At 46.4% G+C, this 27,511-nt stretch overlaps 1 protein-coding gene across 2 annotated transcripts in view; it reads left to right on the forward strand.

Moving 5' to 3' along the window:
- The first annotated feature begins 8,422 nt into the window (after nucleotides 1–8,422).
- STXBP1 (syntaxin binding protein 1) overlaps nucleotides 8,423–27,511 on the forward strand; it is a 50,183-nt gene continuing 31,094 nt past the window's right edge. For both annotated transcript variants that reach the window (XM_059658109.1, XM_059658110.1), the window contains exon 1: nucleotides 8,423–8,659. In XM_059658109.1, coding sequence (XP_059514092.1) covers nucleotides 8,623–8,659 — 37 coding nt within the window. In that variant the 5' untranslated portion in view covers nucleotides 8,423–8,622. The remainder of the gene's footprint in view (nucleotides 8,660–27,511) is intronic.

Below are 27,511 nucleotides of genomic sequence, written 5' to 3' on the forward strand. Positions count from 1 at the left end.
TGCCATTCCCTTCTGGCCTGCAAAGTTTCTGTTGAGAAATCAGCTGACAGTCGTATGGGTACTCCCTTGTAGGTAACTGCCTTTCTTTCTCTTGCTGCTTTTAGGATCCTCTCTTTGTCTTTTGCTCTTGGCATTTTAATGATGATGTGTCTTGGTGTGGTCCTCTTTGGATTCCTTTTGTTTGGGGTTCTCTGCGCTTCCTGGACCTGTAAGTCTATTTCTTTCACCAGGTGGGGGAAGTTTTCTGTCATTATTTCTTCAAATAGGTTTTCAATATCTTGCTCTCTCTCATCTTCTGGCACCCCTATAATTCGGATGTTGGTACGCTTGAAGCTGTCCCAGAGGCTCCTTACACTATCTTCATATTTTCGGATTCTTTTTTCATTTTGCTTTTCCGGTTGGGTGTTTTTTGCTTCTTCGCATTTCGAATCTTTGACTTGATTCTTGCGCTCCTCTGGTCTGCTGTTGGGTGTCTGTATAATACTCTTTATTTCAGTCAGTGTATGCTTAATTTCTAGTTGGTTCTTTATCACAACATCGAGGGTCTCATTAGATTTCTTGAGGATCTCACTACATTTATCGGCGGCTTCTAGACAGTTCTTGAGAGACCTTAAAAGTGTGGTTCTGAACTCTATGTCCTCCATGGACAATTGTCCTGTTTCTTTGTCTCCGCATTTTTTATGCTTTCTTGGTGCACCCCTAGTGGTCTTTGTGTGCAGTCTTGTTGTAGTTAAGCCTTGATTGTTGTCGGCAATACCGGGGGTGATTTGACCTCCAGGCTAACTGGCTATGAGAGTCGGATTGGAGCTTTCTATATGTTTGTATAATCTAGAACAGTTTGTGTAACAGAAATAATCTGTTATGCAAACTATTAATCTGTTTAAAGACTAGATAAGCCCTGGTTGGTGTGGTTCAGTTGGTTGGGCATTGTCCTGGGCACTGAGGTGTTGCCGGTTCAATTCCTGGTCAGGGCACATGCCTGAGGGTTTGGGCTCAATCCCCAGAGGGGGCCACGCAGGAGGCAACTGATAGATGTTTCCCTCTCACATCGATGTTTCTCTCTCTCCCTCTCCCTTCCTCTCACTCTAAAAATCAATTTTAAAATCTTAAAAAAAAAAAAAAAAGGCAAAGTAAAACTCAGTACTCAGCTGTAAAACCATCTAGGCCCAGTGCCTTTTCCACCTCTAACTTTTTATTAAAAATTTAAAATCTAGCCGAAACCGGTTTGGCTCAGTGGATAGAGCGTCGGCCTGCGGACTCAAGGGTCCCAGGTTTGATTCCGGTCAAGGGCATGTACCTGGGTTGCGGGCACATCCCCAGTGGGTGATGTGCAGGAGGCAGCTGATCGATGTTTCTCTCTCATCGATGTTTCTAGCTCTCTATCTCTCTCCCTTCCTCTCTGTAAAAAATCAATAAAAATATATTTTAAAAAAATTTAAAATCTACAGAAAAGTTGAATGCTCTTCAGCTAGATTGACCAATTGTTAACATTTTGTCACATTTGTGAGTGCTCTCTCTCTCTCTCTCTCTCTCCTTCTCTCTCCCTCCTTCTCTCTCTCTCTCTCTCCCTCTCCTTTGTACTGTGTCAACTTAGCTGGAACCACGTCTCCCAGAATTCTCCTCCCTGTGTGGCTCCAGGTCAGGTTGGCCACAAAATAAACTGGCTCACGATTTGGAAGGAGCAGCTATCTCCTATGCTCTGTGCTTTGGAAGAGGGCCTCAGGCGCTCCTGTGCCTGGCACATGGTTGTCCCTGAGCGGTTAACCTGCCTTATTATTGGTTCGGAGCAACACCTGGGCATATGTCTGCTCCGGCTCCTGCTAGGTCTCCTCCTTCGGCTTCTCTGAGCCCTGGGCCCGGCCTGTGTACAGCTCTGCAGTAACGGACACCAGTTCTCCTGCAGGTCACCTGTGTCATTGAGGTTGGAGAGAGTGAGAGACAGAGGTGTCCTTGCTCTCCCCCCGCACGTCCATCTCTCCTTTCCAACTACCGGCCGGTGTAGAGGCCTTGCACAGTCTGTTCCACCAGCACCCACAACTGCATGGGGTCTAGTCCCTGTTACCAACCCCGTATCTTATATCACTCACAGTGGCCCTGCTTCTCTAGATCAAATACACATGCACACACCATATTTAAAATTATTTTAAAAAAGATATTTTTATTGATTTCTGAGAGGGAGGGAGAGAGAGATAGAAACATCAATGATGAGAGAGAATCAGTGATTGGCTGCCTCCCGCATGCCCCACACTGGCCCTGCATGTGCCCTGACCAGGAATCGAACCATGATCTCCTGGTTCATAGGTCGACGCTTAACCACTGAACCACGTGGCCGGGCTGTCCATTTCCCTTCTATCTCCTTCTGGGCTCTGCTCCCTCTGCTCAGCCTTAAGCTGGAGTGCTTCTCAGGGCCCTTCACATGACCCTCAACTCCCAGGTCATCTCAGTCCCTCTTCCTGGTGTCATCCATCTCCTAAGTGCTGGCAGGAATGCCCAGAGCTGGCTACTGACTTTGAACTCCTATCCAACCACTTCTTAATGAAGCCCAGCCTACCCCCTTTAACATACAAGTTGTCCCACCTCCTAGTCCTGACCTTACCTATCATTACCACAGCACTTAACACCTTCTAACATACGATATAATTTAGCATTTACTTATTGTCTTTCCCCCTCTACAATGTCAGCTTCATACCCACAGGGAATTTTCTCTTTTGTTCATTGCTGGGTCTCCAGCTCCTGGCACATAGTAGGTGTTTAATGAATATTGCTGAGTTGATGAATGCCACCGCACTTTGCCTATGCCAGAGGTTCCCAAACACGGCAGCCTTTCTCGGTAATTTTTTCACAGTCCTTGACCCAAATGAAAACCTAACAGCTCTGCTTATGAAGTAGTTAGGACCTAACAGCTTAGTAACCATTTGAAAAAAATAATACCCACAGATTGAAAAAAATGTTAACTATAATTCTTAATGAATCACCATTGCTGACTAATGGGATGTGGACACCGTCTCAGACCTTGGAAGCACATCAGACAGCACATGTTCACAAGAGCCTGTGCTCTCGTCTTTGATTGGATTTGATCTTCTCTTTCTTCTCGGCCCCTGGGCTCAGCTCAAATGCCCCGTCTTCCATGAAGCTTTCTGGCCAAGCTGTCCGGAAACAGAACACATCTGATCAAAACTATTTCCCCAGTTGGAAGAAAAAGCCCCCCTGGGATTCCACAACAATTTAACACGTGAAAGGCATGAATTGTTCTCTGATATCCAACATATAGAAAAAGGCCATATTTCTCTATTTGATTTTTTTCAAAATTAAATAAAACCAGCGTTAAGTCCCCACTGTCTGAGGTCTCTGAGACTTGTCCTATCTGGCATTTGAGGGTGACTCCTTCCTTGGTCTAGGGCAGTGATGGCGAACCTTTTGAGCTCGGCGTGTCAGCATTTTGAAAAACCCTAACTGAACTCTGGTGCCGTGTCACATATAGAAATTTTTTGATCTTTGCAACCATTGTAAAACAAAGGCTTATATTTTTGATATTTATTTTATATATTTAAATGCCATTTAACAAAGAAAAATCAAACAAAAAAAATGAGTTCGCGTGTCACCTCTGACACGCGTGTCATAGGTTCGCCATCACTGGTCTAGGGCATGTCCCAGCAAGACCAAGCTGCCCGCATCAGCTGTCCTCCGAGGCTCCCACTGCAGTTGCTCTTCAGTCCATTCAAAAGCGGCTGGCCGCCCTGGCCGGTGTGTCTAAGTGGATAGAGCATGGGCCTGTGGAGGGAAGGGTCCCAGGTTCGATTTAGGTCAAGAGCACATGCCCAGGTTGCGGGCTCCATGCCCAGTAGGGGGCGTGCAGGAGGCAGCCAATCAATGATTCTTTCTCCCTGATGTTTCTATGTCTCTCCCCCTCTCCCTTCTCCCCTGAAATTAATAAAAATTAAAAAAAAGAAAAAGGTGGCTGGCTCCAGCCTGCCACCCCAGAGCCAGAGCCAGGCTGAGCAGAGGTACTTGCTCCTGCCTCTCCAGGCTGAGGGGCCAGGCCCTGGTTCTTGGTGCCCACCACTACCCCTGTCTGAAGCCTCACCCACCGCGCCCCTCTATGTGAGTGGGGTAGAAGTCAGTGCCTCTCCAGGAATCTGCCGCTTGGGAGAATCCAACCTCTCCCTTCGGGAAGAGGTATTAGTCCACCGTTTGCATTCAGGTAGCCTGGAGGCTGGAAATGCGTTTCGTTTGGCCAGCGTGGTGTTCTTACATCTTTAACAACCTGTTGGAACACTTAAACACTGGAAGACGTCACGATTTCTACAATCAAGACCCTTCGTCATCACTGGTTGGGGCTGAGTAAGCGCTGCCCCTCTGAGCCAGGCGTGTGCCCTGCAGTTGGACAATCTGAGGACCAGAGGTGTTATCCTGACTGCCTGGCCCCTACAGTCCTTTTGGGTTTGAGAACCTGGCCTAGGGTTTTGAAAACAAAGCCTTTTTGATAATATATTCCGATGAAAAACACAAAAAACGGCTGACTCACTCTGGGGGACAAGGATGTACCAAACGAGTTCTCCGGGCCCAGCTGCCCTTGGGACAGGGTGCGGGGCAGCAGGGGTGGCTGCTGCGAGGCAATTACTCTCCGTTCTCTTCTAATGAGTCTACAGCAGCAAAAGGGGCAGGACACGGGCTGAAATCTCTGTCACTGTATTTGGAGCCTCATGTCCTGTCATTTTGACCCTGTTCACAGCTAACAGTAATTGGCTCCTTACTGGGTTCTCAGTATTAAAGACCTTTATAAATATTATCTTGTTGAATTCTTTAAAAACTGCTCCTAAAAGAAGGTAGCAGAATCTCAAGACCCAGCAGCCAGGAAGAGGGGTGAATCACGATGAACACGGAAAAATGCAACCGCTGCTGCTACTTAAGAGAAGAAGAGAGGGCGGTGCAAGCCCCAGACTGTCAGAGAAGAGGCCCAGACTCTGCACCCAGGCCCTCCAACAGGCCCTGGGTGTGTGTGGGGGGAGCCAAGCCAGTGGGTCCGCGGGATCAGTAGGTCTGATGGAGGCAACTGCGCCCTGTCACTAGGGTCTACCCACTGCCTATTCTGGCTCGCTTGTTCCTCTCTCTCCATTCTCTGACCTTCCAGGCTGCTCCCTGCTTCTCTGGTCTGAGCCCAGCTTCTTCCTGCTCCTTTCCGCATCCGTCTTCCCACCTGCGTGGCTTCTGGCGCAGTGGCCAGCCCTTCACGTGACCGGTGCGTGCATCACAGGACTCTTCCCACCCCCAGCAACTGGCCAGCACCCGGCTCTGCAGAGGCAGCAGCCCGCGCATGCGCATGCGCAGCAGCAGGCGCACCTGCAAGCCGGCCAGGCGGGGCGGTGGACCAGCCCTGAGCATCCCGCGAACGAGAACGCAGCCCTCCTGTCCCACTCCCGGGCTGGGCTGGGCCGGGCTGCGGTTGCGGACCCGCTTGGGTCCGGACTCCCGAGGGATTCTGGCTCTCCTTGCTGATGCGCTGCCAGCCAGCTGTTCACGCAGCCAAACCTCTCCTGAGGCCAAGGCCCTGGGGCTGCGCCTGGGCGCTGGACGTGGTCCCCTGAGCATCAGGACGTCTGAGCGGGAGACCGGGGTCTGCACTTACAGCCGTGTGACCTTGGGCAAGTGACGCACCTCCCTGCGCCCCAGGAAAATGGGGTAATAATAGCCATAGTGAGAATTCAGTGAAAACTCATGAGAGTCCTTTGTGAGGTGTGTGGCTTGAATCAAATGTATATGCAAACAAAGACTCAGAGCGAAGGGCACTCGCTGTGCGATGGCTGAGGGAGGATTTTACCTTATTGGGTAGGTCATCCTGCTGGCTCCTGGGAGAGAGAGGCCCTGAGCTTTGTTGTCTGTGTTTCAGAGATGGAGAGACCAAGGCTGGGGGATGTCGGAGATCTCCGATCCGGTCTCGGATTCCACAACCAGAGAAACTCCAACCCGCCACCTCGGTCAGGGGTCCCGGAGTGAGCTCACAGTCTTTCCCCCCCTTGCCCTCTCAACCATCCTATTTAAAATAACATCCATTCCAAGTACTGCCATTCCCAGCGAACATTTCAGGTACACATCGCAGGAAGAGATTTCTTTTTTGTCTCTCCTTCTGTAGAAACTAAGGAGCTGCTGTATTTTATTTGCTCTGACTTTGAGGCGGTCTCATGCAGATCCACCCACTAGTCCTGGAGCTCTGCAGCCAGGTCTGCCCCTGGGGGCTGTCCTTTCACCCTGCCCCTTAGGCTCTCTGGCCCCCTCTCTGTTCCTGGAAAAACCAAACTCCTTTCTGGCTCTTGGTCTTTGTGCCTTCCGTATAATCTGCCTAGGACACTCTCCCAGTCCCCTCTTGCTACCTTTTACTCATCTCAGAGAGCCTGTGAGGACTGTACCCCCCCTCCCCCACTGGGTCAGGTGCCCTGTCCTTCACTCTCACAGCCCCTGTCCTTCTGCTCCAGCACTAACTAGAATAGTGACTCAGTGCTGCATGTGACTTCTTGATTCCTGTCCGCCTCCCCAGCTAGAACCCCAGCTCCTTGAGGGCCATCTCTGCTGACTTGTGCCATCTGGCCAAGAAGGGCGCATGTGGCATTACAGATGCATCTTAAGTCCCCTCTCATTTGCAGACTATCCCCTCTGAGCCCAGACATAAAGAGGTGACAGGTGAATGCTTTCCCCGAGAAGCCTTATGCAGGTTCTGTTGGGGTATTCTGGGGCGGGAATGAGAAGACGGTCAATCCTTCTTGCCCTGGGGCTGGTGGTTGAACTAGGACATGTGGCCTCTTGTCCTCACTGTTCACTGCATGACCACGGGAAAGTGTTCCTTTAGGCCCCGGCTTCTTTACTTGTGGCTCATATAAAATAAGAGTTCAGAATTCAGATTTTAGAATTGGATCTTTCCTTTGTCACTTACACAAAGTACTTACCTTCTCTGAATTTCAGTTTTCTCATTTGTGAAACATTACATTTCTTTTTTGGGGTGTGTGTGTGTGTGTGTGTTTTGTTAATCCTCACCTGAGAATATTTTTCCAGTGATTTTTAGGGAAAGTGGAAGGGAGAGAGAGAGACAGAGAGAAACATCGATGTGAGAGAGACACATCGACTGGTTGCCTCCCACACTCAGCTAGGGTTTCTTAATATTATTATGAAAAAGACCCAGCTCACAGAGCTGTTTCAAAAACTTAATGAATGAGTACTTATTCAATTTACAACAACTAGCACAGTCCTGTCCTTTTTTATTTTCAATTGGGCTCTACTCTATTTGTTGTTGTTTAAAGCCAAAGGTGAGCCCTGTCACATATTTCAAAAATAATAGCCCCCACTAACAAAAACATTGCAGCAAAAACACTGGCTGGGGACCACTTAGAATTCAGTGGTTCTCAACCGTCTGGCCCTTTAAATACAGTTCCTCATGTTGTGACCCAGCCATAACATTATTTTCGTTGCTACTTCATAACTGTAATGCTGCTACTGTTATGAATCATAATGTAAACATCTGATATGCAGGATGGTCTTAGGCGACCACTGTGAAAGGGTCATTCAACCGCCAAAGGGGTCGCGACCCACAGGTTGAGAACCACTGACTTAGATAAAGGTGGACTTCAAGAAGGAGATACTAAGACTCAGAGTAACCCCACAGCATATTCTTATCAGAGTTGGGATTTAAATTTTTTTAACTTTGAGTGCCCCCAAACTAGGATCTGAGTCGGCCTTGTACACGGCTGTAGCTCCAATGTCTGGAATAGCGGCTAACAGTAGCGAGATAACAATAAATATTTGCTAATGAATAATATACAGCCTGATAGCCACGTCGCGTGCTCAGATCTCTGAGCCTCAGTTTGTGTTTTCATCTGAAAGGGGAGATTAAAAACAATGCCAGTTATTATGAGAGTTTAATGAGATGATGCGTGTCAGGGGCTTAGCTTGGAGCTGGACACCTACCAGGTCAGTGAATGGTGGATGTATGAATAGATACCCAGAGAGAGAGGGTGTCATGAAACCAACCGCATGCTTTGGTTGTGGCTGGGAGTGGGCACTTTTACTAAGAGATCTAGCCTCCGAGTTCCTTTGATGGGCAGGGGAAGAATGAAATGCTACCAAGAAGAGGGAAGACCGGACCATAGCTGCATCTCCGGAAGATGGAGAGCGTCAGCAGCCTGTGGCCAGGGATCCAGGTGCAGAGGCAGCCGAGGGGACTCTAGGACCCGGAGCTCCGGGAGCGCGCGCGAGCCGGGGGCGCGCGGCGCGTGAGGCCAGGCGGTGGGCGCGGCTCCCGCTCCAGCCAGAGGACGCCTCGCGCCCAGCCGCATCTCGGAGGGCGGGGCCGAGCCCTCGGGCCGCAGTGCGATTGGCGCAGCCGCGTGGGTGACGCTGACGGCTGGCGCGAAGCCCCGCCCCCGGCCGGCCCCGCCCCCGCGCGCTCACGCCGGCGGGTCGGCAGCCTCGCTCTGACTGGAGCGGCGCCCCCGCGCGGAGTCCGAGCATCAGTCGGTCCCGAGAGCGGCTTCGGGGCGGCAGGCTGCGGCCAGCGGTGCGCGCCGACCCGGGGAGCCGGCGGTGTCGGCGGGCGTCGCGTGAGGAGGCGCGCAGCCCGACGACTCGCGCAGCGCCATGGCACCCATCGGCCTCAAAGCCGTGGTCGGAGAGAGTAAGTGGAGTCGGGGTCTTCTCCGCGGGCGGGGCTGCGGCTGCCCTGGCGGAGCCGGGCGCCGTACCTGCCCAGCGCCCCGGGCCTGCGGCCCGGCCCGGCCGGGGGCTTGCGGCAGGGAGGGCTCCGTTATTCCGGCACCGCCCTCCGAGGGCAGTCCCTCCGGCCTCCTGCGGCCGCGCCTGCTGCCCCGCTTCCCCCGCTCTCCCCATCCCCACTTCCACACCCTCCCCTCCCTCCCCTCTGCTCCCCTCCGCCCATCCCTCCCCTTTATCCCCATCCCTTCCCTTCCCTTCATCCCCATCCCTCTCTTGCCTCCACCCCTTTACCCCATCTCTCCCTTCACCCCCATTTCTCCTCTTCACTCCTCCATTCCTTTCTCCTCCCTCTTCACCCCCGGCCCCCATCCCTCCCCCTTCGCCTCGCCTTTACCCTCTGCTCTTCATCACCCTCCCCTTCGGCACCTCATCACCCTCCCTTGCACCCCATTCTTCACCCCATCACCCCCCCCATTTCCCTACTCCCCTTCCTTGCTTTCTTTATCCCCAATCCCCCTGATTCCACTCCTTTTTCTTGCTCCAGTCCCTCCCTCTCTCCCACCCTCCTTCGTGAATCGTGACGAGCGAAATCCCAGCCTGTGTCCTCCCCCCCCCAACCCCCCTCTCCCCCCGCTTCCTCCTCCTTCCCGGGGCGCCGGAGCCGCGGTCCCCGCCGCAGAGACCCACCTGGGAGCGGCTCCGCGCGCCCAGCCCGGCCACTGCGGGGAGCTGGAGACAAGCCCGTTTCCCCGAGGCCTGGCTCTGCGGGGCCGCGGCCACCTCTCTCCTCCTCCGCTCCCCGGGTCTTGGTTTCGAGGGCGGGAGGGTCTCAGGGTCCGGACCCTCCGGAATCCCACCCGCGGCGGGAGGGGCGGCCCTCTCCGCACCGCAGTCTGCAGGCTCAGCCCCTGCTTGGCTGCACGCTCCGGGCTGTTCCAGCCACCGATGCGGGAGGAAACGGTTGTTTATGCGTTTGGAGGAAAGGCTCCACGTACAGGGGTGTTTGAAAACGGGTGGCGGCGAGTGCGGAGCGAGGTCTGATGTCGGTTATATTTGGAAAACGGAGTCCTGGGGCTACGATTGGTGCTGTGTAGACAAACAGTGCCTCCTCGGGATTCGGGCTGTTTCTTTTAACAAACACTGTGTAAGGATCGCTGTGGGGTTTGCTGCCTCTTTTGGAATTAAGAGAAAATCAAAACCGGGCTTTTCTCTGGAGGAGAGGATAAGAAAGGACATAGAAGGAAAATGGTGGAGATTCGTTTCCCTTCCAATGATTCTCCTGTTGTAGCACACATTCTCTTCTACGCCAGAAGAAAATGGTTATAAAAACTGAACCCCAAATGAGCAAGCTTTTAAAGTGCCCACTATGATCCCTGCCTTCCCCTTGCAGTAAGGTTCTGAATCACAGTGCACCTTCTGTTTTCTAAGGTGACTCAAGGTGTTTAGGGCTGAAAGGGGCATAGGGATCCTGTAATGCTAACACCCTCACTGTAACTGTTGGGGGCGGGGGGCATGGAGGCTGAGTTGTTAAGTGACTTGCCAAAATCAGTGTTAATTAATTTTTAAAACCTGGTGTCTATTTCCTTGCAACATTGGTAAAAAATAAAATAAATAAATAACGTTCTTCCTAATTCCAGATCTACCATTTACTTCCAGTTCCTTTATAAAGTGCTACGGGGCCCTGGCCGGGTAGCTCAGTTGGTTATAGCATTGTCCCAACAAACCAAGGTTATGGGTTCAAGCCCTAGCCAGGGCACATTCTAACCTAGAATCAACTGATGAATGCATAAACCAGTGCAACAACAAATTGATGTTTCTCCCCCCCCCCATCCCCCCCTTCCTTTCTCTAAAATCAGTAGATAAAATAAATAAATAAGTGTTATGGAATAGGAAGAATGTGAATGTTACATTACTTCTTTCAAATGTTTTGAATACGGTGTTTTTAAAACAAAATCCTTAAGTATTATAGAAATCAGGGTTTTGCCTCCTTGCCACTGGCCAAGACCTTGTTCATGCAGGTGGCTCCTTAGTCCTCCCCTCCCCTTCTTTTTTAGAAGCAAGCATAAAGGTAAAAATGAATCACTATGTAATATGGCCAAAATTTCTTTTCTGAAATAAAGCAAAGCCACCTTTTATGAAAATAAAACCAAACTAATTTTACATATAGTTGGGAATGTGTGAACAGTGTTTTATTCCTTTAACAATTGAGTTTGGTATACTTTTTGGAAATAAGTATTATTGTAATCCTTTGGCAATACCACAGGTTAATGCTGGCTCCTAATTTTGGATGAGGTTTCTAGCTTCCCCTTTTTCCTCTAAAAATAAAAGTGAAATAAAGTTTTTTTTAATACCAAAATGCACCACTTTATTTTTAAAATGTATTTTTATTGATTCCAGAGAGGAAGAGAGAGAGAAACATCAATGATGAGAGAGAATCATTGATTGGCTGCCTCCTGCACGCCCTCTACTGGGGATGGAGCCCACAACCTGGGCATGTGCCCTTGAATGGAATCAAACCCCGGACCCTTCAGTCCCCAGACTGACGCTCTGTCCACTGAGCCAAACCAGCTAGGTTAGAATGCACCACTTTAAATGCCATTGTCAAGCTTGGCCTTCCAATATAAATTAAAAACTCATAGTCACTGTTTATCATATTTCCTCATTCATTTTCTTCATAGGACTTAAAATGATCTGGAATGATCTTCTTCAGTGTTTTGTTTGGTTGTTTCATCCACTTGGAATGTCCAGTAGAGGAAGGTCTCCATCTGACATGTTCACCACTGTGTCCCCTGCCAGGATTGGTGGCTGGCTCATAGTCGGCAGGCAGTGAATGCTTACTGAATGAATGAATGAATGAATGAATGAAGGATATGATGGAGGGCAAAATAAATGTAGGTTTGGCTTCTTGTCACATCTTTCTGAGTTGAGTTTTGGAATGCGGGTAGGTACAGGCACAATAAAAGTAGAGGAGATGGGCCGACTTTAGTTGTTCATTCCATAAATGTTTGTTCAGAGCCTGTTGGGAATTATAGGGGAATGAAAGGTGACTAACATGGGGCGCTGCCTTACTGTGCGGCAGACTTAGACAGTCCTGAATTCTGAGGTGCTTTCCCTGCCCCAAGTTTTCCCTGTCACTTCCCAACACATGTAGGTATACTCTGTGTATTGCACTTCTTTGGGTTGGTCTTGCCCTAGACCACAAGTTTCTTTTTTTTTCTTTTGGTTAATCCTCATCTGAGGATATTTTCCCATTGATTTTTAGAGAGAGTGGAAGGGAGGGGGGGAGAGAGAGAGATAGAGAGAGAGAAACATTGATGTGAGAGAGACACATCGATTGGCTGCTTCCCGCAAGCGCCAACCAGGGACCTACCAGGGCCTGGGATGGACCAGGGCCAGGGCCTGCAACCAAGGTATGTGCCCTTGACTGGAATTGAACCTGGGACCCTTCAGTCCTTGGGAGGCTAACGTTCTATTCTGTGAGCCAAAACGGCTAGGGCATGACCTTGCCTTATTTTTGTGTCTATCTTTAGTGTTGTTTATTAGGTCTTGGTACTCAGTCAATATTGAATGAATGACTTAATCTTATGTATAGCAGTTCAGAGAATGGGCTCTGGAAAGAGACTACCTGGGATAAAATTCTGATCTATCACTTATTAGCTGTGTGACTTTTGCAAATAATGGAACATTTTTGTGCCTCAATTTCTTTATCTACAAAATGGGTAATAATAGCATCTACATTGTGGGTTCTATAGTATAAAATGATATAATGCAGGTACAGCATTTAACATAGTTCTTGGCATACAGTAAATTCAGTAAATATTATCATTATGAAAATATCCACAAAGAAGGTCAGTAGGAGTGTTACGGGATTTTGAGAAGAGACAGACTGCCTCTATCCTGTGGGGCCAGAGTTTTGGGGGAGGAAGTAGAGTCTCGAATATACTTCTTGAAAAGGTACAAACGAACTGGAAAATGGAAGAATGGGCCTGAAGAACATATGGACGATTTGTAATCTGAGCCAATTTCTTTTCCCGTCCTATTAATTTATTTACATCCCTCCCCCCCCTAAATGTGTTTTCTTCTGCTCGCTACAAAGAGATTGTACAAGAAAGGACAGTGACATCTTTTGTGGAATTTATGTATTTTTTTATGTTAATAGATTATGTTTCAATTATATAAATCCATGTTGTATAATCCAGAGCTTATTCCTGTTCCCTGAAGTTTTGTCAGTGTGTCACAAAGATGCAAGGATTACAAAATGTACTGTTCGTTTTTCTTTTTCTTTTTTAAATCATTTTACTTTAAAAAAAATATTTTTTTATTTATTTCAGAGAGGAAGGTAGAGGGAGAGAGAGATAGAAACATCAATGAAGAGTGGGAATCATTGATTGGCTGCCTCCTGCACGCCTCCCACTGGGGATTGAGTCCACAACCCAGGCATGTGCCCTTGACCAGAATCAAACCCAGGACCCGTCAGTCCTCAGGCCGATGCTCTATCCACTGAGCCAAACCGGCTAGGGCCTGTTTGTTTTTCTTGTCATTTCCTAGCTGTTAGCAATTTCCCCTCATATTTGCTTATCAGAATCATATTTTTTTGGAAAAGAATGTAGTTGCCATGTGTACATTAAACCCACACCTTTTTCAGATGGGGCCATGATGCATAGGATGTGTCACAAGTTGAGAAGACACCTCGATAGAAGCAGTCTTCATTCATTTCTTATACTTTTTTTTTTTTAAAGAAACAGCAAGTATATTTTAAACTATATTAAGCATATGTTGCATTTTTCCATTTTAAAAATTAAGGTATAATTTACACACAGTAAAATTCACCCCTTTTAGTGAACAGTTCTTCACATTTCAGTCATTACACACGCATGTAACCACCACCATAGGCGACCAAGAACACAGAGTGGAGAACCCGAGGACAGACTGCTGTCTACACATCTCGAAGCTGACACATGTCTGTCTGGGCATCACCAGGCACATGGCAGAAACCCATCCACATTGCCATCAAGAATGGATCTGAGCCCTAGTCAGTTGCTCAGTGGTTAGAGTGTCAGCACGCAGACTGAAGGGTCTCAGGTTCGATTCTGGTTTAGGGCATGTACCTCAATCCCCAGCCCCCATAGGGGCATGTCTCTCACATCGATGTTTCTCTCTCTCTGTCTCTCCCCCTTCATTCCACTCTCTTAAAATTAATGGAAAAAATGTTCTCGGGTAAGGATTAACTGGGGGGGGGGGGGGGGGGAAGGAATTACAGAGGAATGACACAGAGCACTATATGATTACATATAAAGGGAGGCCTGGCATAAGACTGAGGAGATTAGAGAAAGCTTCCCTATGGAAGTGACATTTAAGCTACTTGCTTTTAGTTCCAGTTTGCTGAGTTTTTGTTTTTAAAATCAGAATCAACTACTTTTTCAGTTTCTTTATAGATCCTATAGTTTTAAAAATTTAATATAACAATGGAATAGAATTAATTCTAATATTGATCAATCATTACACTTTTTATTTTTTATTTTAAATATATTTTATTGATTTTTTTTACAGAGAGGAAGGGAGAGGGATAGAGAGTTAGAAACATCGATGAGAGAGAAACACGGATCAGCTACCTCCTGCACACCCCCCACTGGGGATGTGCCCGCAACCAAGGTACATGCCCCTGACCGGAATCGAACCCGGGACCCTTCAGTCCACAGGCCGACGCTCTATCCACTGAACCAAACCAGTTAGGGCCATTACACTTTTTAAATAAACTTTACTTGACAGTTATATATTGTTCTTTTTCTGGATCATTAAATTTTACTCTTTGTTTTTGCATCTATATTCATTAACATTTGAGTCTTCTTGTTCTTTGAGCATTCCAAGGATGGTCCCATCTCAGGGCTTTGTCTTTGCTGGTCCTTGTGTCTGAAATGTTCTTCCTTCAGATATCTGCATGCTTGTTTCCTTAATTCCTGTAGGTCTCTGATCAAACACCACCTCACCAATGAGGTCTTTTTTGAGTACTTTATTTTATTTTTTTAATCCTCGCCTGAGGATATTTTCCATTGATTTTTAGAGAGAATGGAAGAGCGAGGGAAAGACAGAGAGAAATATCCATGTGAGAGAAACACATTGATTGGTTGCCTCCTGCAAGTGCCCTGACCAGGACCCGGGCCGGGATGGAGCCTGCAATCGAGGTACGTGCCCTTAAACGGAATGGACCCCAGAATGGAACTAGACCCTTCCGTCCGCAGGCCGACGCTCTGCTGACTGAGCCAAACTGGGTAGGGCTTGAGTACTTTATATAAAATGGCAACTTTCCTTGATTTCCCCCAGAATTTCCTATCCCCTTCCCATGCTGAATCGTCAAATCTCACATGTCATTCTCACTGGTTTGTTTGTCGATCCCGCCTCCACCGGCCAAATGTAAGCTCCGTGAGAGCTTAGACTGTTTTGTTCACACTGTGTCCCCTGCACCTGGAACAGTGCTGGTAATAGCGGGCCTCACTAAATACGTGGAGTGGACAGTTGAGCTCGGTATTATACATAATATTTCTCTCTCTCTTTTAAATCTGTTTTAAATCTTCAGCATCAGAATTTCTCCTTAAACTGATTGGGAAGGTCCCCATCTCTTTACATCTTCCAGAATAGATCAGATAACATGGAAATCCCTTCTTTGAATGTTAGAAATGATTTATCCATAAAACTGTTTGAATTTGTTGCTCTTGGGGGGGAAGAGGATAAATATTGGGCAGCCTTTTACATCTGTTTTATTATGATTTGTTTTTTTAGGCTTTCTACTTCTCCTTGAGTCAGTTTTGGCAATTTATATTTCCTTAGAAAGAAGGCCTTTCAGCTTAAAAATTTCAAACGTATTGACTAAATTAAATTTGTAGGATTTAAAAAGAATATTCTGCATCAGTAGTTGTGATCTCCTTTCTCAGCTACCCTACTTGTTATTTTTTTATGAAAATATTTGCTAGAGACTTGTTTAATTGTTGTTGTTGTTTTTTATTTTTTATTTTATTATTATTTTTTTAATATCTTTTATTGATTTTTTACAGAGAGGAAGGGAGAGGGATAGAGAGTTAGAAACATCGACAAGAGAGAAACATCAATCAGCTGCCTCCTGCACACCCCCGACTGGGGATGTGCCCACAACCAAGGTACACGCCCTTGATCAGAATCGAACCCGGGACCCTTCAGTCCGCAGGCCGACGCTCTATCCACTGAGCCAAACGGGTCAGGGCATGTTGTTGTTTTTTAAAAAAACCAGTTTCTTCCACCTATGTTGTGGGTATGTGTTCTTAATTAAATTCTAAATATTTGGTTAATTTTTTTCTTGTAATAAAAACATCAGAGAGTGGGACCATCCAGTTTGCAGCTCCGTGGAACCATAAAAGACACACTCAGGGGGCAGACTCAGTGAGCACCAAAGCCCCATCGAAGCAAGTCTAGCCCCAGAGGGGTGTCTCCAGCACAGAAGTTCTCCCACTGCAGACACAGCTGATTCTCACAGCCAATTGGCCTGGAGGTCAATTCCTCACAGTGATACCTACAACAATCAAGGCTTAACTACAACTAGACTGTGCACAAAGACCACAAGGGGGTGCACCGAGAGGTCTACCTCAGGTAATTGGGACACTTAGCACAGAAAGGCACTCTATCGACACAGCGAAGCATAAAAAATGCCGAGACAAAGAAACAGGACACAAACAACAGACCTGGAGGAAAGCAAACTGTTGGATATAGAGTTCCAAAACCACACTTTTAAGGTCTTTAAAGAACTGTCTAGAAGCCGCCAATAAATTTAATAAGGCCCTCGAAAAGACTGGTGAGACCGCCGATAAATGTAGTGAGATCCTCAAGAAATCTAATGAGACCCTTGATGTTGTGATAAAGAATCAACTAGAAATTAAGCATACACTGATTGAAATAAAGAATATTATACAGACTCCCAACAGCAGACCAGAGGAGCGCAAGAATCAAGTCAAAGATTTGAAATGCGAAGAAGCAAAAAACACCCAACCGGAAAAGCAAAATGAAAAAAGAATCCAAAAATACGAAGATAGTGTAAGGAGCCTCTGGGATAGCTTCAAGCGTACCAACATCCGAATTATAGGGGTGCCAGAAGATGAGAGAGACCAAGATATTGAAAACCTATTTGAAGAAATAATGACAGAAAACTTCCCCTACCTGGTGAAAGAGACTTCCAAGTCCAGGAAGCGCAGAGAACCCCAAACAAAAGGAATCCAAAGAGGACCACACCAAGACACATCACAATTAAAATGCCAAGGGCAAAAGACAAAGAGAATCCTAAAAGCAGCAAGAGAAAGAAAATCAGCTACCTACAAGGGAGTACCCATACGACTGTCAGCTGATTTCTCAACAGAAACTTTGCAGGCCAGAAGGGAGTGGCAAGAAATATTCAAAGTGATGAATAGCAAGAACCTACAACCAAGACTACTTTATCCAGCAAAGCTATCATTCAGAATTGAAGGTCAGATAAAGAGCTTCACAGATAAGGAAAAGCTAAAGGAGTTCATCACCACCAAACCAGGATTATATGAAATGCTGAAAGGTTTCCTTTAAGAAGAGGAAGAAGAAGAAAAAGGTAAAGATACAAATTATGAACAACAAATACATATCTATCAACAAGTGAATCTAAAAATCAAGTGAATAAATAATCTGATGAACAGTATGAACTGGTGATTGTAATAGAATCAGGGACATAGAAAGGGAATGGACTGACTATTCTTGGGGGGGGGGGAAGGGGTGTGGTGGTGAGGGAAGAGATTGGACAATAATCGTGCACCTATGGATGAGGACAGTGGGTGGGGAGTGAGGGCGGAGGGTGGGGTGGGAACTGGGTGGAGGGGAGTTACGGTGGGAAAAAAAGAGTAATGTAATAATCTGAACAATAAAGATTTAATTGAAAAAACAATAAATAAATAAAATAAAAACATCAAAGGCTGAGTATAGCCGTGGTTAAATCCCATAGGTTTTATTCCCAACCCTCTCCCATAGTTTTTAATATGCCATATTCTTGCCATTTATTTCTAAATATAGTCTTTCTTTGTTTTGAACTAGATGTTACTCATATGGGGTAATAGTAATTTAAGTTGGGGCAAAATTTCTGTAAGAGGTGATTTGGGACTCAGGTATCATTCATGTGCTAACCATCAGATATAAGAGAGCAAAGATCTGCCACAGAATCCAAAAAGGGCTTATTGAATATGCACTGAAATATTTCCCCTCTGGCTTTTTTTGGCACACAGCACCTCCTAGGCAAACAGGTATTTGGCAGCTAATGAAGTATCTTTTCCTTAGTGGAGTAGCCAGGCCAAACTTTATAGTTATCACTGGCAACTCAACAGCCATAAATTTTGAACCCTACTCCTGTGGTTGCCTGTATGGGAAGTGCTGGGTCCTATTCTTTGATTGCCTCAGTCAGTTGCTTCTGTGCAGGGCCATTGCTGTTGCTAGATAGGGCAAGGTATCTATGACTTCGTTTTAATTTCAGCAAGTATGAGTTTTACTTACATATTTCCCCCATGCTCATTTAAAACTTTTTTTCTTAAGTTAGCAAGAAGCAGTGTTGGATATTGAGAAAAGTTCTAGACTAGAAGTCAGATTCCAGCTAACAGTCCCGGTTTTAGTGGCTGGATGACCTGGATGTATTATTTTTAAAAATACATTTTTATTGATTTCAGAGAGGAAGGAAGAGGGAGAGAGAAATAGAAACATCAATGATGAGAGAGAATCATTGATTGGCTGCCTCCTGCATGCCCCCCACTGGGGATGGCGCCTGCAGCCTGGAATCGAACCTGGGACCCTTCAGACCACAGGCCGACGCTCTATCCAAACCGGCTATGGCTGGATGTATTATTTAACCTCTTTTTAAATTGAGGAGTCTAATCCCAGTATCGCAGAATTCTTTAAAGATTCACATAAAATAATATGCAAAAACATTGCTTGGGAAACAAGAAAGAGTCCCTATAAGGGGTTATTATTATTTTACAGATATAATTACAGAGATTAGTATACCTGCTCAAAATTACTGAATAAATTGTTAGAAGAATCAAGGCAATTAGTTACTTTTTTGATAGACACATAATCTAATAATCGCTTAACAACAGCCAGCTATTGGCTACTCTGATGCCCTTTGGGAAGGTTTGCATTGGTTAAAACAAAGTAATTTATTCTGATGCACACTGATCTGATCTTAATATACGCCTCTGGGGCTCCGAAGCAAGAATAACTACTGATAGCTGAGATTGTAAGCTCTCACAGGCAGACTTCCAGTCGTCCTTCCTTTCTGTTTTTTGTATGCCACTGACATTTTGCTGTAAATGTCAACTAACGAATTATTTGGTCTAAGAGCTGACCTTGTAAGAAGTGAATGAGATATTAAGTATCACACTAGGAAAGCCTATTTTATTCTTGAGGGTGGAAATAGAGGTGGAGAAAAGTAGAGGAAAACAAATTTTTAAAAAATCAGTGGAGCGTGGCTGTGAAGTTAATGGATTTGAGTCAGCGTCCCCAGCAGCCACTTCTTGTCGGGAGGACTTCTCTGACAGAGAAACCCAGGCTCGTGTATCACGGCTCGTTTCCATATGAGCATGCCTGGGAGGGTTCTGGGACCAAACTTTCCTTCATTTGACCAGTATTCATGCAGCCTTTCCTGCATGCCAGGAGCTGGGCTGAGGCAGCAGATACAAAGCTTATAAGCAGACCTGGTCCTAGTGGGAGTTAGACAAGCGGTGGTGATACATCGGGATGAGGCCCTGAGGGGCAGATGGTGTGATGACTTTGCCCCACTGTCTCTTGTTTCCAGTGTTGCCTTTGAGAAGTTGGAAGACATTTGATTGCAGTGCCTTTGTATGTGGCCCATGCCTTCCCCTCTGAAACCTTCGATCTATCCCCAGAGTTCTGACTTTCATAGCAATTTGCCTTGGTATTTGCCTGTTCTCATCCATTGTGTTAGACCAGGGTCAGAACTTTTTTATTTTTTGCAAAGGGCCATGTAGTAAATACTTGAGCTTCTGTGGTCCAGGTATGATCTTTGCCACACATTCTTTTTTTTTTTTTTTGGTCCTACCCTTTTAAAGTATAAAAGCCATTCTTAGCTTATAGTGTACAAAACCAGTCTGCAGGCTGCATTTGGCCCATGGGCCGTAGTCTGTTAGACATGCAGTGGCCCTCTGCCGTCCGGCACCTGGCACTTCTTCAATAATTTCACTAATTTCTCTTGAGTTTCTCTTTATGCAATTCCTACTATTCAGATGTTATACCTCTTGGACTTGTCCTCTAATGTTATCTTTTCTCTTCAGTTATTTATCTCTTTGGCTCTTTGCCTCAGCTTTATCTTCCAGCCCTTCTATTTAATTTTAAGTTTCTGCTGTCAGGTTGTGTAAACATTCTAATAGCTCTTTTTAATTTTCTTTTTTATAGCCCCTATTCTTGTTTCATGGGTGCGGTGTCTTCTTTGATCTCTCGCTCTCTCTCTCGCTCTCTCTCTTGAAAAATTTCTGCCTGGTCTGTTTCCTCCAGGTTTTACTTTCATCTCTACTTTCCATGTAGGAACTTTCCTCGAACGTGACCCACACCTGGCTGGCTGCTTGTGATTAGGAATGAGAGACATAGGCTGGTTGGGAGTGCTGACCTGGTGGGTGGCTCTGATCTGGGTGGGCCGTTTGTGGGGAATCTCCAATGTCAGTATCTTTAGATTTTCTTCTTGGGCTTGAGTCCCCAGAGAAGTCTCTTTCCGGCTCCTGCCTGGGGGATAAAGGTCAAGCTGCCCCAATTCTGGGAGCTGAGTGGATGAAGAGGGTCCGGGACGGAGGGTAGCTCTCACAGTCCCCACATATGGTCACGCAGGCCCTGTTTTCAGTATTAGACTCATGCTCTCAGCTGTGCCTCGGTCCCCAGGCCAGGGACCCTCTGGACTCAAGAGGAAGGGTTGGTGTTCTGCTATGTTGGAAGGGTGATCACCCAGGGAGGGGAAGTGGTAGAGTGGCCCTAGAATGTGACTGTTTCTCAAGTACCTTTCTAGCAACATGCCTGTGCCCCCTCCTGTTCTTTTAAGTCCCAGGGGCACCTGGCACTGCCAGTTCCCCAAGCTGGTGAGGGATTTTCTGTGCACGTTTGGTTGGTTTTCGTGGCCCTGGCTTAGGACTCCACTTCAGCTGGCTCCTGCTTTCCTGGGCCTGCGAGGTCAGTTACCACACATTGTTACAGGAAAGAAGACCAGACTTGGAATTTTAAAATAAGGCCTTATCATTGATAAGAACTGTGTTCCCGGAAGGAAGGAGGGGAGTGGCTGCCAGCCAGAGGCGGGGACCACCACACCCTGGTTCCTTAACAGCAAAATGACTGGTTCTTTTGGCCACAGTGTTCCCTTCCCGCTGACAGGAGAGTGGAAACAGGCTGCTGGAGCTCTAGGGCCAATTGTCTGGGCAGCAAGCAAAAGTCCAAGTAAACAGAGACAGCTTGGAAAATACTTGGGACAGCCCAAGTCCAGGAACTTCATTCTGAATGGGCTCACTAGCTCACTGGGAAGCAGGGAATCAAGTGCAGCCTAAAGGCATATACATCCCCAGTGGAGTGGTCCTGGGCATAGAACTCTTCACTAAATTATATCATTTGGAGAGAGGCTTCCCCAGTCAGTTCTCCACCACCCACCCGTCCCCTAGCAGAAGGCAGAGCAAAACCATTGTGCCAGCACACATTCAGAGGGCAATATTCAAATGATCCCAGGTAAATGGGGGAGGGACAAAGAAGTCCCATCTATACATTGTCCCACAAAGAATGACCAGAGAGAATTGCCTCTGGTCTAGGTGATTTGAGCAGAAAAGAAAAAAAAATCTACACGGCATTTTGTAAAAGTTTGATAAGGAAAAACAACAGAAACATGGCATAAAGGCTCAGGTAAAGAATTTGTTTTTTAAGTCACTCTCAAACATAAACATGACAGTCCGAGAGCTCACATGTCAGGTAATGTGAAAAATCAGAATGAAGTGGAAAATGGGCCAGCCAGGCCAACGAAATAGAAAACAAAAAGTGATAGCATGGCAGAAGTAACAAACCAATTTTAAAACATGCGAAGCAGAATATATCCTTTAGAGTATGGGAGGCTGATGAGGAAACCCGGTCTGCATATCCAGTGAAAGTTCCTGCAATCTCAGCTATTTCTTTTGGATTTTCTGGTGGTTCTCCTCTTCTCAGAGCTCCGCCTTCTTCCCCGGTGCGTTATCCTGACAAACCCAACCGGATGTTTCCTTTTCCTGGTATCTCGTTGTAACCAGTTACATGGGTTTGGGGAAAGGAAGCGGCCCTCCTCAAACCACACCTTTGTGTGTGTTGGGGTATGTGGGTGGGGGCCTGTGGAAGTTCCCCTGAGGTGTCACGTCAGTGCGACACCTCTAGACTGGCTGTACTGAAGGTTCCAGGTGGGGCTTGAGCCTTGTCATGCTTTGTGAGACTAAACCTTTCTTAATATCTCAGACCTGAAGCAGGTTTACTCTTAGAGCAGAGCAGATTGGGCTGGTCAGAATCTTGGATTTCAACATAAGAGGGTTCCTACCAGCACTGTCATGGACAAGGCACTTGATCTCGCTCAGATTCACTTGCTTTATAAAGTTGATGAGGTCAGGGCTTCCCAGCCTCGGCACGATGGACATTTTGAGCCTGTGCACTGTGAGATGTGTAGCAGCATCCCTGCCCCCCCCCCCCCCCCGAACATGCCCATAGCACCCTCCAATTGTGACAATCAAAAACGTCTCCAGACATGGCCGAGTGTGCCCTTGTGGGCGGGGTAAGGTCACTCCCTATAGAGAACCACTAAGCTAGATGATCCTAAGTCCCCTGTCTGATCTGGGTTTTGGGGATTGCATGAAACATTCCATTCTTTCCCCCGCTTTTCAAAGTGTAGTTTTCCTAACCCTTTAGTCCTTAGGGAAATTCACACGTAACTCAAGAAATGTCATTTGGAGCCATTAAATGCCACATCTGCCAATTTAAGATGCTGGCCACAGCTTGGGTTCCTGCCAAGATCATGGTAGATACTGATTCTTGGTCCCTACAGTTCAAGGCGGAATAACTGTGGTCATCATAGAGTGAGTGTGCTTAGGAGGCCGAGCTTTCTGCAGAGGAACAGGTACAGGCTGACAACCAAATGGGCCATTCGCAGCTGAGCCCTAATGTGTAGGGCCATGTGCTTGTTCCTTTAGTAACTGTAAAAGCTTCCCAAACGCCTGCCTATCTGGTATGAAAATGGGCCTCATTAGTGAGGCCTTTAAAAAAAAAGGCTTATTTGCAATAATAGTGCTTTCTGCCCTGGAACACTAATTGCCATTTTAGCATTTTTTGGTTTTGTTTGGTCTCTTTGTTTCAAAGTATTAATATAACTCAATAGTATTTACTACCATAAGCTATTGATTTTAAGAAGGTATAGATGTTTTGGTTTTTTTTGATTGATGTTTCCATTTGCGTATTTTTGGTAACTTCACAGCTCCTGTTACCCATGGAACATTGTGTTGTAGGCAACCTCTGGAGAAGAAAATAGTTGCTTTGGTGCTGCTGCATCTAAAGTGCAGCTGGGAAGTCCTATTTCTAATCTCCTCTTGCCCCCAGTTTAAGCTTTCCTTTATGATCAGAGTTCCAAGGTCCATGGGCTTTGCTTTAGACTTCCTAGCTCCTTAACCTTTGCCTCTAAACCAGTAGTTCTGAACCTTCTGGCCCTTTAAATACAGTTCCTCATGTGGTGACCCAACCATAAAACTATTTTCGTTGCTACTTCATAACTGTCATGTTGCTACTGTGATGAATCGTAATGTAAATATCTGATCTGCAGGATGGTCTTAGGCGACCCCTGTGAAAGGGTCGTTCGACCGCCAAAGGGGTCGAGACCCACAGGTTGAGAACCGCTGCTCTAAACCTTAGGAAGCAGAATAGGGAAAATTAGATAGAAAATGAGGAGTCATTTCAGTAACTCTATCCAGCATCTTTATGAGTCTGAGGTTAGGATTTGGTTTCTCGGAGATCAGGCATTTGTTTATCATCGCGCACTCCTCTCAAATCCTGGCAGCAGCCCAAGGCTGGTGTACAACGTTGGACATTTGAGTCTTATACAGTCTCGGTGTGCTTACAAGGGCAGGGGCATCAAGTCATCGTTCACCCATCCCTGCACAGTCTAAAGCTGTGACCATTCCAGACAGTGGGCCTCCTGCTTCCTCTCCCACTCCCCATTCCCGAAAGGTAACCCTGAATAGGAGCTTTGCCAGTTGCCATTCAACAGTATGCAGAGTGGGGCCCTGTTCTTGCCCTGTGGCTGGCAATTTGTGGTCTCTATTTTGGTCTTTCTGACTTCCACAAAGTCATACTTTAGATCGAAGTTTATAGGAAATTATAATTTTAGATAATGATATTTTATAGGAGTAGGTGAGGCTACCTGTCTTCAGATGAAGACACGATGGAACAGTTTTATATCAAGCAAAACTGCATTGGTTTTTTGAGCTTGAAGGTTTCGTCTAAAATTCTCTGATGACTTTTAAAAAAACCAAACAGCTTTCTTGAGATACGAATCACACACCATACCATTCATCCATTTAAAGTATACAATTTTAGTGTAGTCACAGAATTGTGCACCCGTCATAATTTTAGAATACTTTCATTACCCCAGAGAAACTCTGTACTCCTTAGATATCACCCCCAACCCTCCCCCGGCCCCAGGCAACTACTAATCTACTCTCTATCGCTATGGCTTTGCCTATTCTGGACATTTCATAATAATGGAATCACACGGGGGGGGGGAGGCTCGGGGGGAGGTCAATGGGGGGGAAGGGTACATATGTATTACTATTTGTAATACCTTAAATAATAATAATAATAAAAAAGAATCACACAACATGTGGTCCTTTGTGGTTGGCTTCTTTGGCTTAGCATTTTTAAAGGTTCGTTCGTATGTAGCATGTGTAAGTACTTCATTCCTTTTTATGGCTGAATAGCATTTCATTACATGGATATACTTCATTTATTTATCCCTTCACCAGTTGATGAGCATTTGGGGTACACTTTTTGGCCATAATTAATTGACAGGGGGTGGGGTTCCAGGGTCCCAGCCCGGCACACACTGGTAACCAGTGCAGCCGTCTTCCTAGAAACTCTGTTGCCTTATCAAAGTCCGCTTGGTTTATTTGTCGTTATTTTGTATCTGCCACCTCCCTAAATGCTTTTCTGTTTCTAATAGTTTTTCAGTTGATTCCCATGATTTTCTAAGGCAGATAGTCTGCATCTTTCTTACCATTATTCTATCTCATTTTGTTTGCCTGTCGTAGTGAAATTTCAGAACAATGTTAAGTGAGAGTGAATTAAAAATATAGTCCTGTGGGCCCTGCCCGTGATTCACATTGATACATCTGTTCCTAAATAAACGGAGGTCACTGTCTGCTCCACAGGGGTAAGGATTCTCCTGTTCAATTTTGTATTACATGTACGGTTTATGTGCATTGGTGCATTGGCACCGTTATTTCAACGTGTGTCCACATATGTATTGTGGGTCAGAGAAGTTTTAAAGTTTTTGGTGAAATACCCAGAGTTTGCTTTTAGATGCTTTTGTGATTATTTTAAAGCTGTATTTTTAGTATTTACTTCCTTTTAATAGGGTTTTTACATTATATGAAAATTTTTGATTGGTGGAAGTGATATGTCACAGTTTTCTTGTCTGTATGAACAACATGTTTTAGTGATATTGTAATCGGTGCCTTTTGTTGAATGCCTCCTATGTGCCTGTAATAGGTATTTTATCTCATTAGTCTTCACAACAGGTCATTAGAGTATTATAATTTTTTAAAAAAATATTTGTATTGGTTTCAGAGAGGAAGGAAGAGGGAGAGAGAGATAGAAACATCAATGATGAGAGAGAATCATTGATTGGCTGCCACCTGCACACCCCCTACTGGGGAATCGAGCCTATAACCAGGGCATGTGCCAGCAAATGCCTGAACCTGGATTTTCCCTAGTCCAGTGGTCAGCAAACCGTGGCTCTCGAGCCACATGCGGCTCTTTGGCCCCTTGAGTGTGGCTCTTCCACAAAATACCACGTGCGGGCACACACGTACAGTGCGATTGAAACTTCGTGGCCCATGCGCAGAAGTCGGTTTTTGGAAAGGAGATAGACAAAACAAGTATACAAGACGAGTGTAGATGGGAGAATTGGAAGGGGTCGACCTCAGCGAACGTACCTCAATCAGATTGAGGACTTCTTTAGCAAAGGCCAGCTTAGGAGCACCCTAATTAAGTTAATAACAATGTACCTACCTATATAGTTTAAGTTTAAAAAATTTGGCTCTCAAAAGAAATTTCAATCGTTGTACTGTTGATATTGGGCTCTGTTGACGAATGAGTTTGCCGACCACTGCCCTAGTCTAACTGTAGTGCTTCCCTTGGCGTTCTTTCTTAATCGTGAGGGTGGGGAGGACCTCTGCCCGAGTAGTTAGCGTTCACCCTCACACCACCACGGTCTGTTCAGGAGGGTGCCTTTCCCAGGAGCTGCCATCGGGGCTGGGATAACTGCAGTCTCTGTGCTTCGGGCCGGTAAGAGGAGAGCAGCTGTGAGCTGAGTCCAGCGAAGGGAGGCGCTTCTCCTCCCAGCCTGAGGCCCCCGGCTCCTGGTGCACCTGTGCAGGGCAGCGAGGAGCTCTGGGGCCACAGAGCGGAGAATATTTGAATCCCTGTGGTTTTGAGGACTTGGTGATGCTCACATTCCCCTCCAGCTTCCGGTTCATCTGATATTAGTCCTGCTTTTTCTGGTGTCGTGGAGTGCCCTGGGCTCAGGTGTCCTGATACGGGTCACTGCGGAGGGCGGTCATTGCCAAGGCTAAGGACAGGGCTTCACCAGGTGGGTAGGATTTGCAACTGTCGCTAGAGTCTGAGCTTTGGGACTCCAGCTGGTATATCAGGTGCACCTGAAGAGGTCCCAGATAATCTGAGCACCTGCTGTTTTTCTCAGGACTTGTTGAGTTTGGGAGTCAGCTAGGATCTAGGGCAGTGGTTCTCAACCTTCTGGCCCTTTAAATACAGTTCCTCACGTTGTGACCCAACCATAAAATTATTTTCGTTGCTACTTCATAACTGTAATGTTGCTACTGTTATGAATCATAATGTAAATATCTGATATGCAGGATGGTCTTAGGCGACCCCTGTGAAAGGGTTATTCGACCGCCAAAGGGGTTGCGACCCACAGGTTGAGAACCTCTGACCAGGGTGTGGTTGAAGGAACCCACTTCCTTACCGCTTTGGCAGTGAGGGAAGCAGAGTCCACCAGGCCCATGGCCTCGTACTTCTGGAGAAGTTGCAGCTCCCTGGTCTCTTTTGTCCCGTCTCCTTTGACCAGGTGCGTGGTGGAGTGATGTTTGGCTGTAGGAACACGTGACTTGGCACACAGACAGGAGACCAGCTGGCTGGACCAGAGTCAGAGGCTTTATTCTTTCTTTTCACACAAGAGAACTTACAGGGAGATAGACTGTGATCGGCAGCGGATTATTTGTGAGGAAATAGCCCAAGCGACTTGACTCTCTTAATACTCAGATGGGCTCTAATCCTTGTTTCCTTTTTGGTCTTGGATCAGAAAATGTAGGGCAGGGTTGGAATTGGCTGATGACAATGCCCACGACAAGTTATGCCCCGAGAAGCTCAGAAATGGTTGGAAGGGTGGGTGTGGCAGCTGTCAGTCCGTCTTCACTACTTGTGATACTTGTTTTAATTTTTTTGATTCTACCTCTATCTTCCCTTATCAAAAAGTGACTTGAATTTAAAGCCAGTGAATGAA

The sequence above is a fragment of the Myotis daubentonii genome, chromosome 11 (genome assembly GCF_963259705.1).
Source record: "Myotis daubentonii chromosome 11, mMyoDau2.1, whole genome shotgun sequence".
Taxonomy (NCBI): Eukaryota; Metazoa; Chordata; class Mammalia; order Chiroptera; family Vespertilionidae; genus Myotis; species Myotis daubentonii.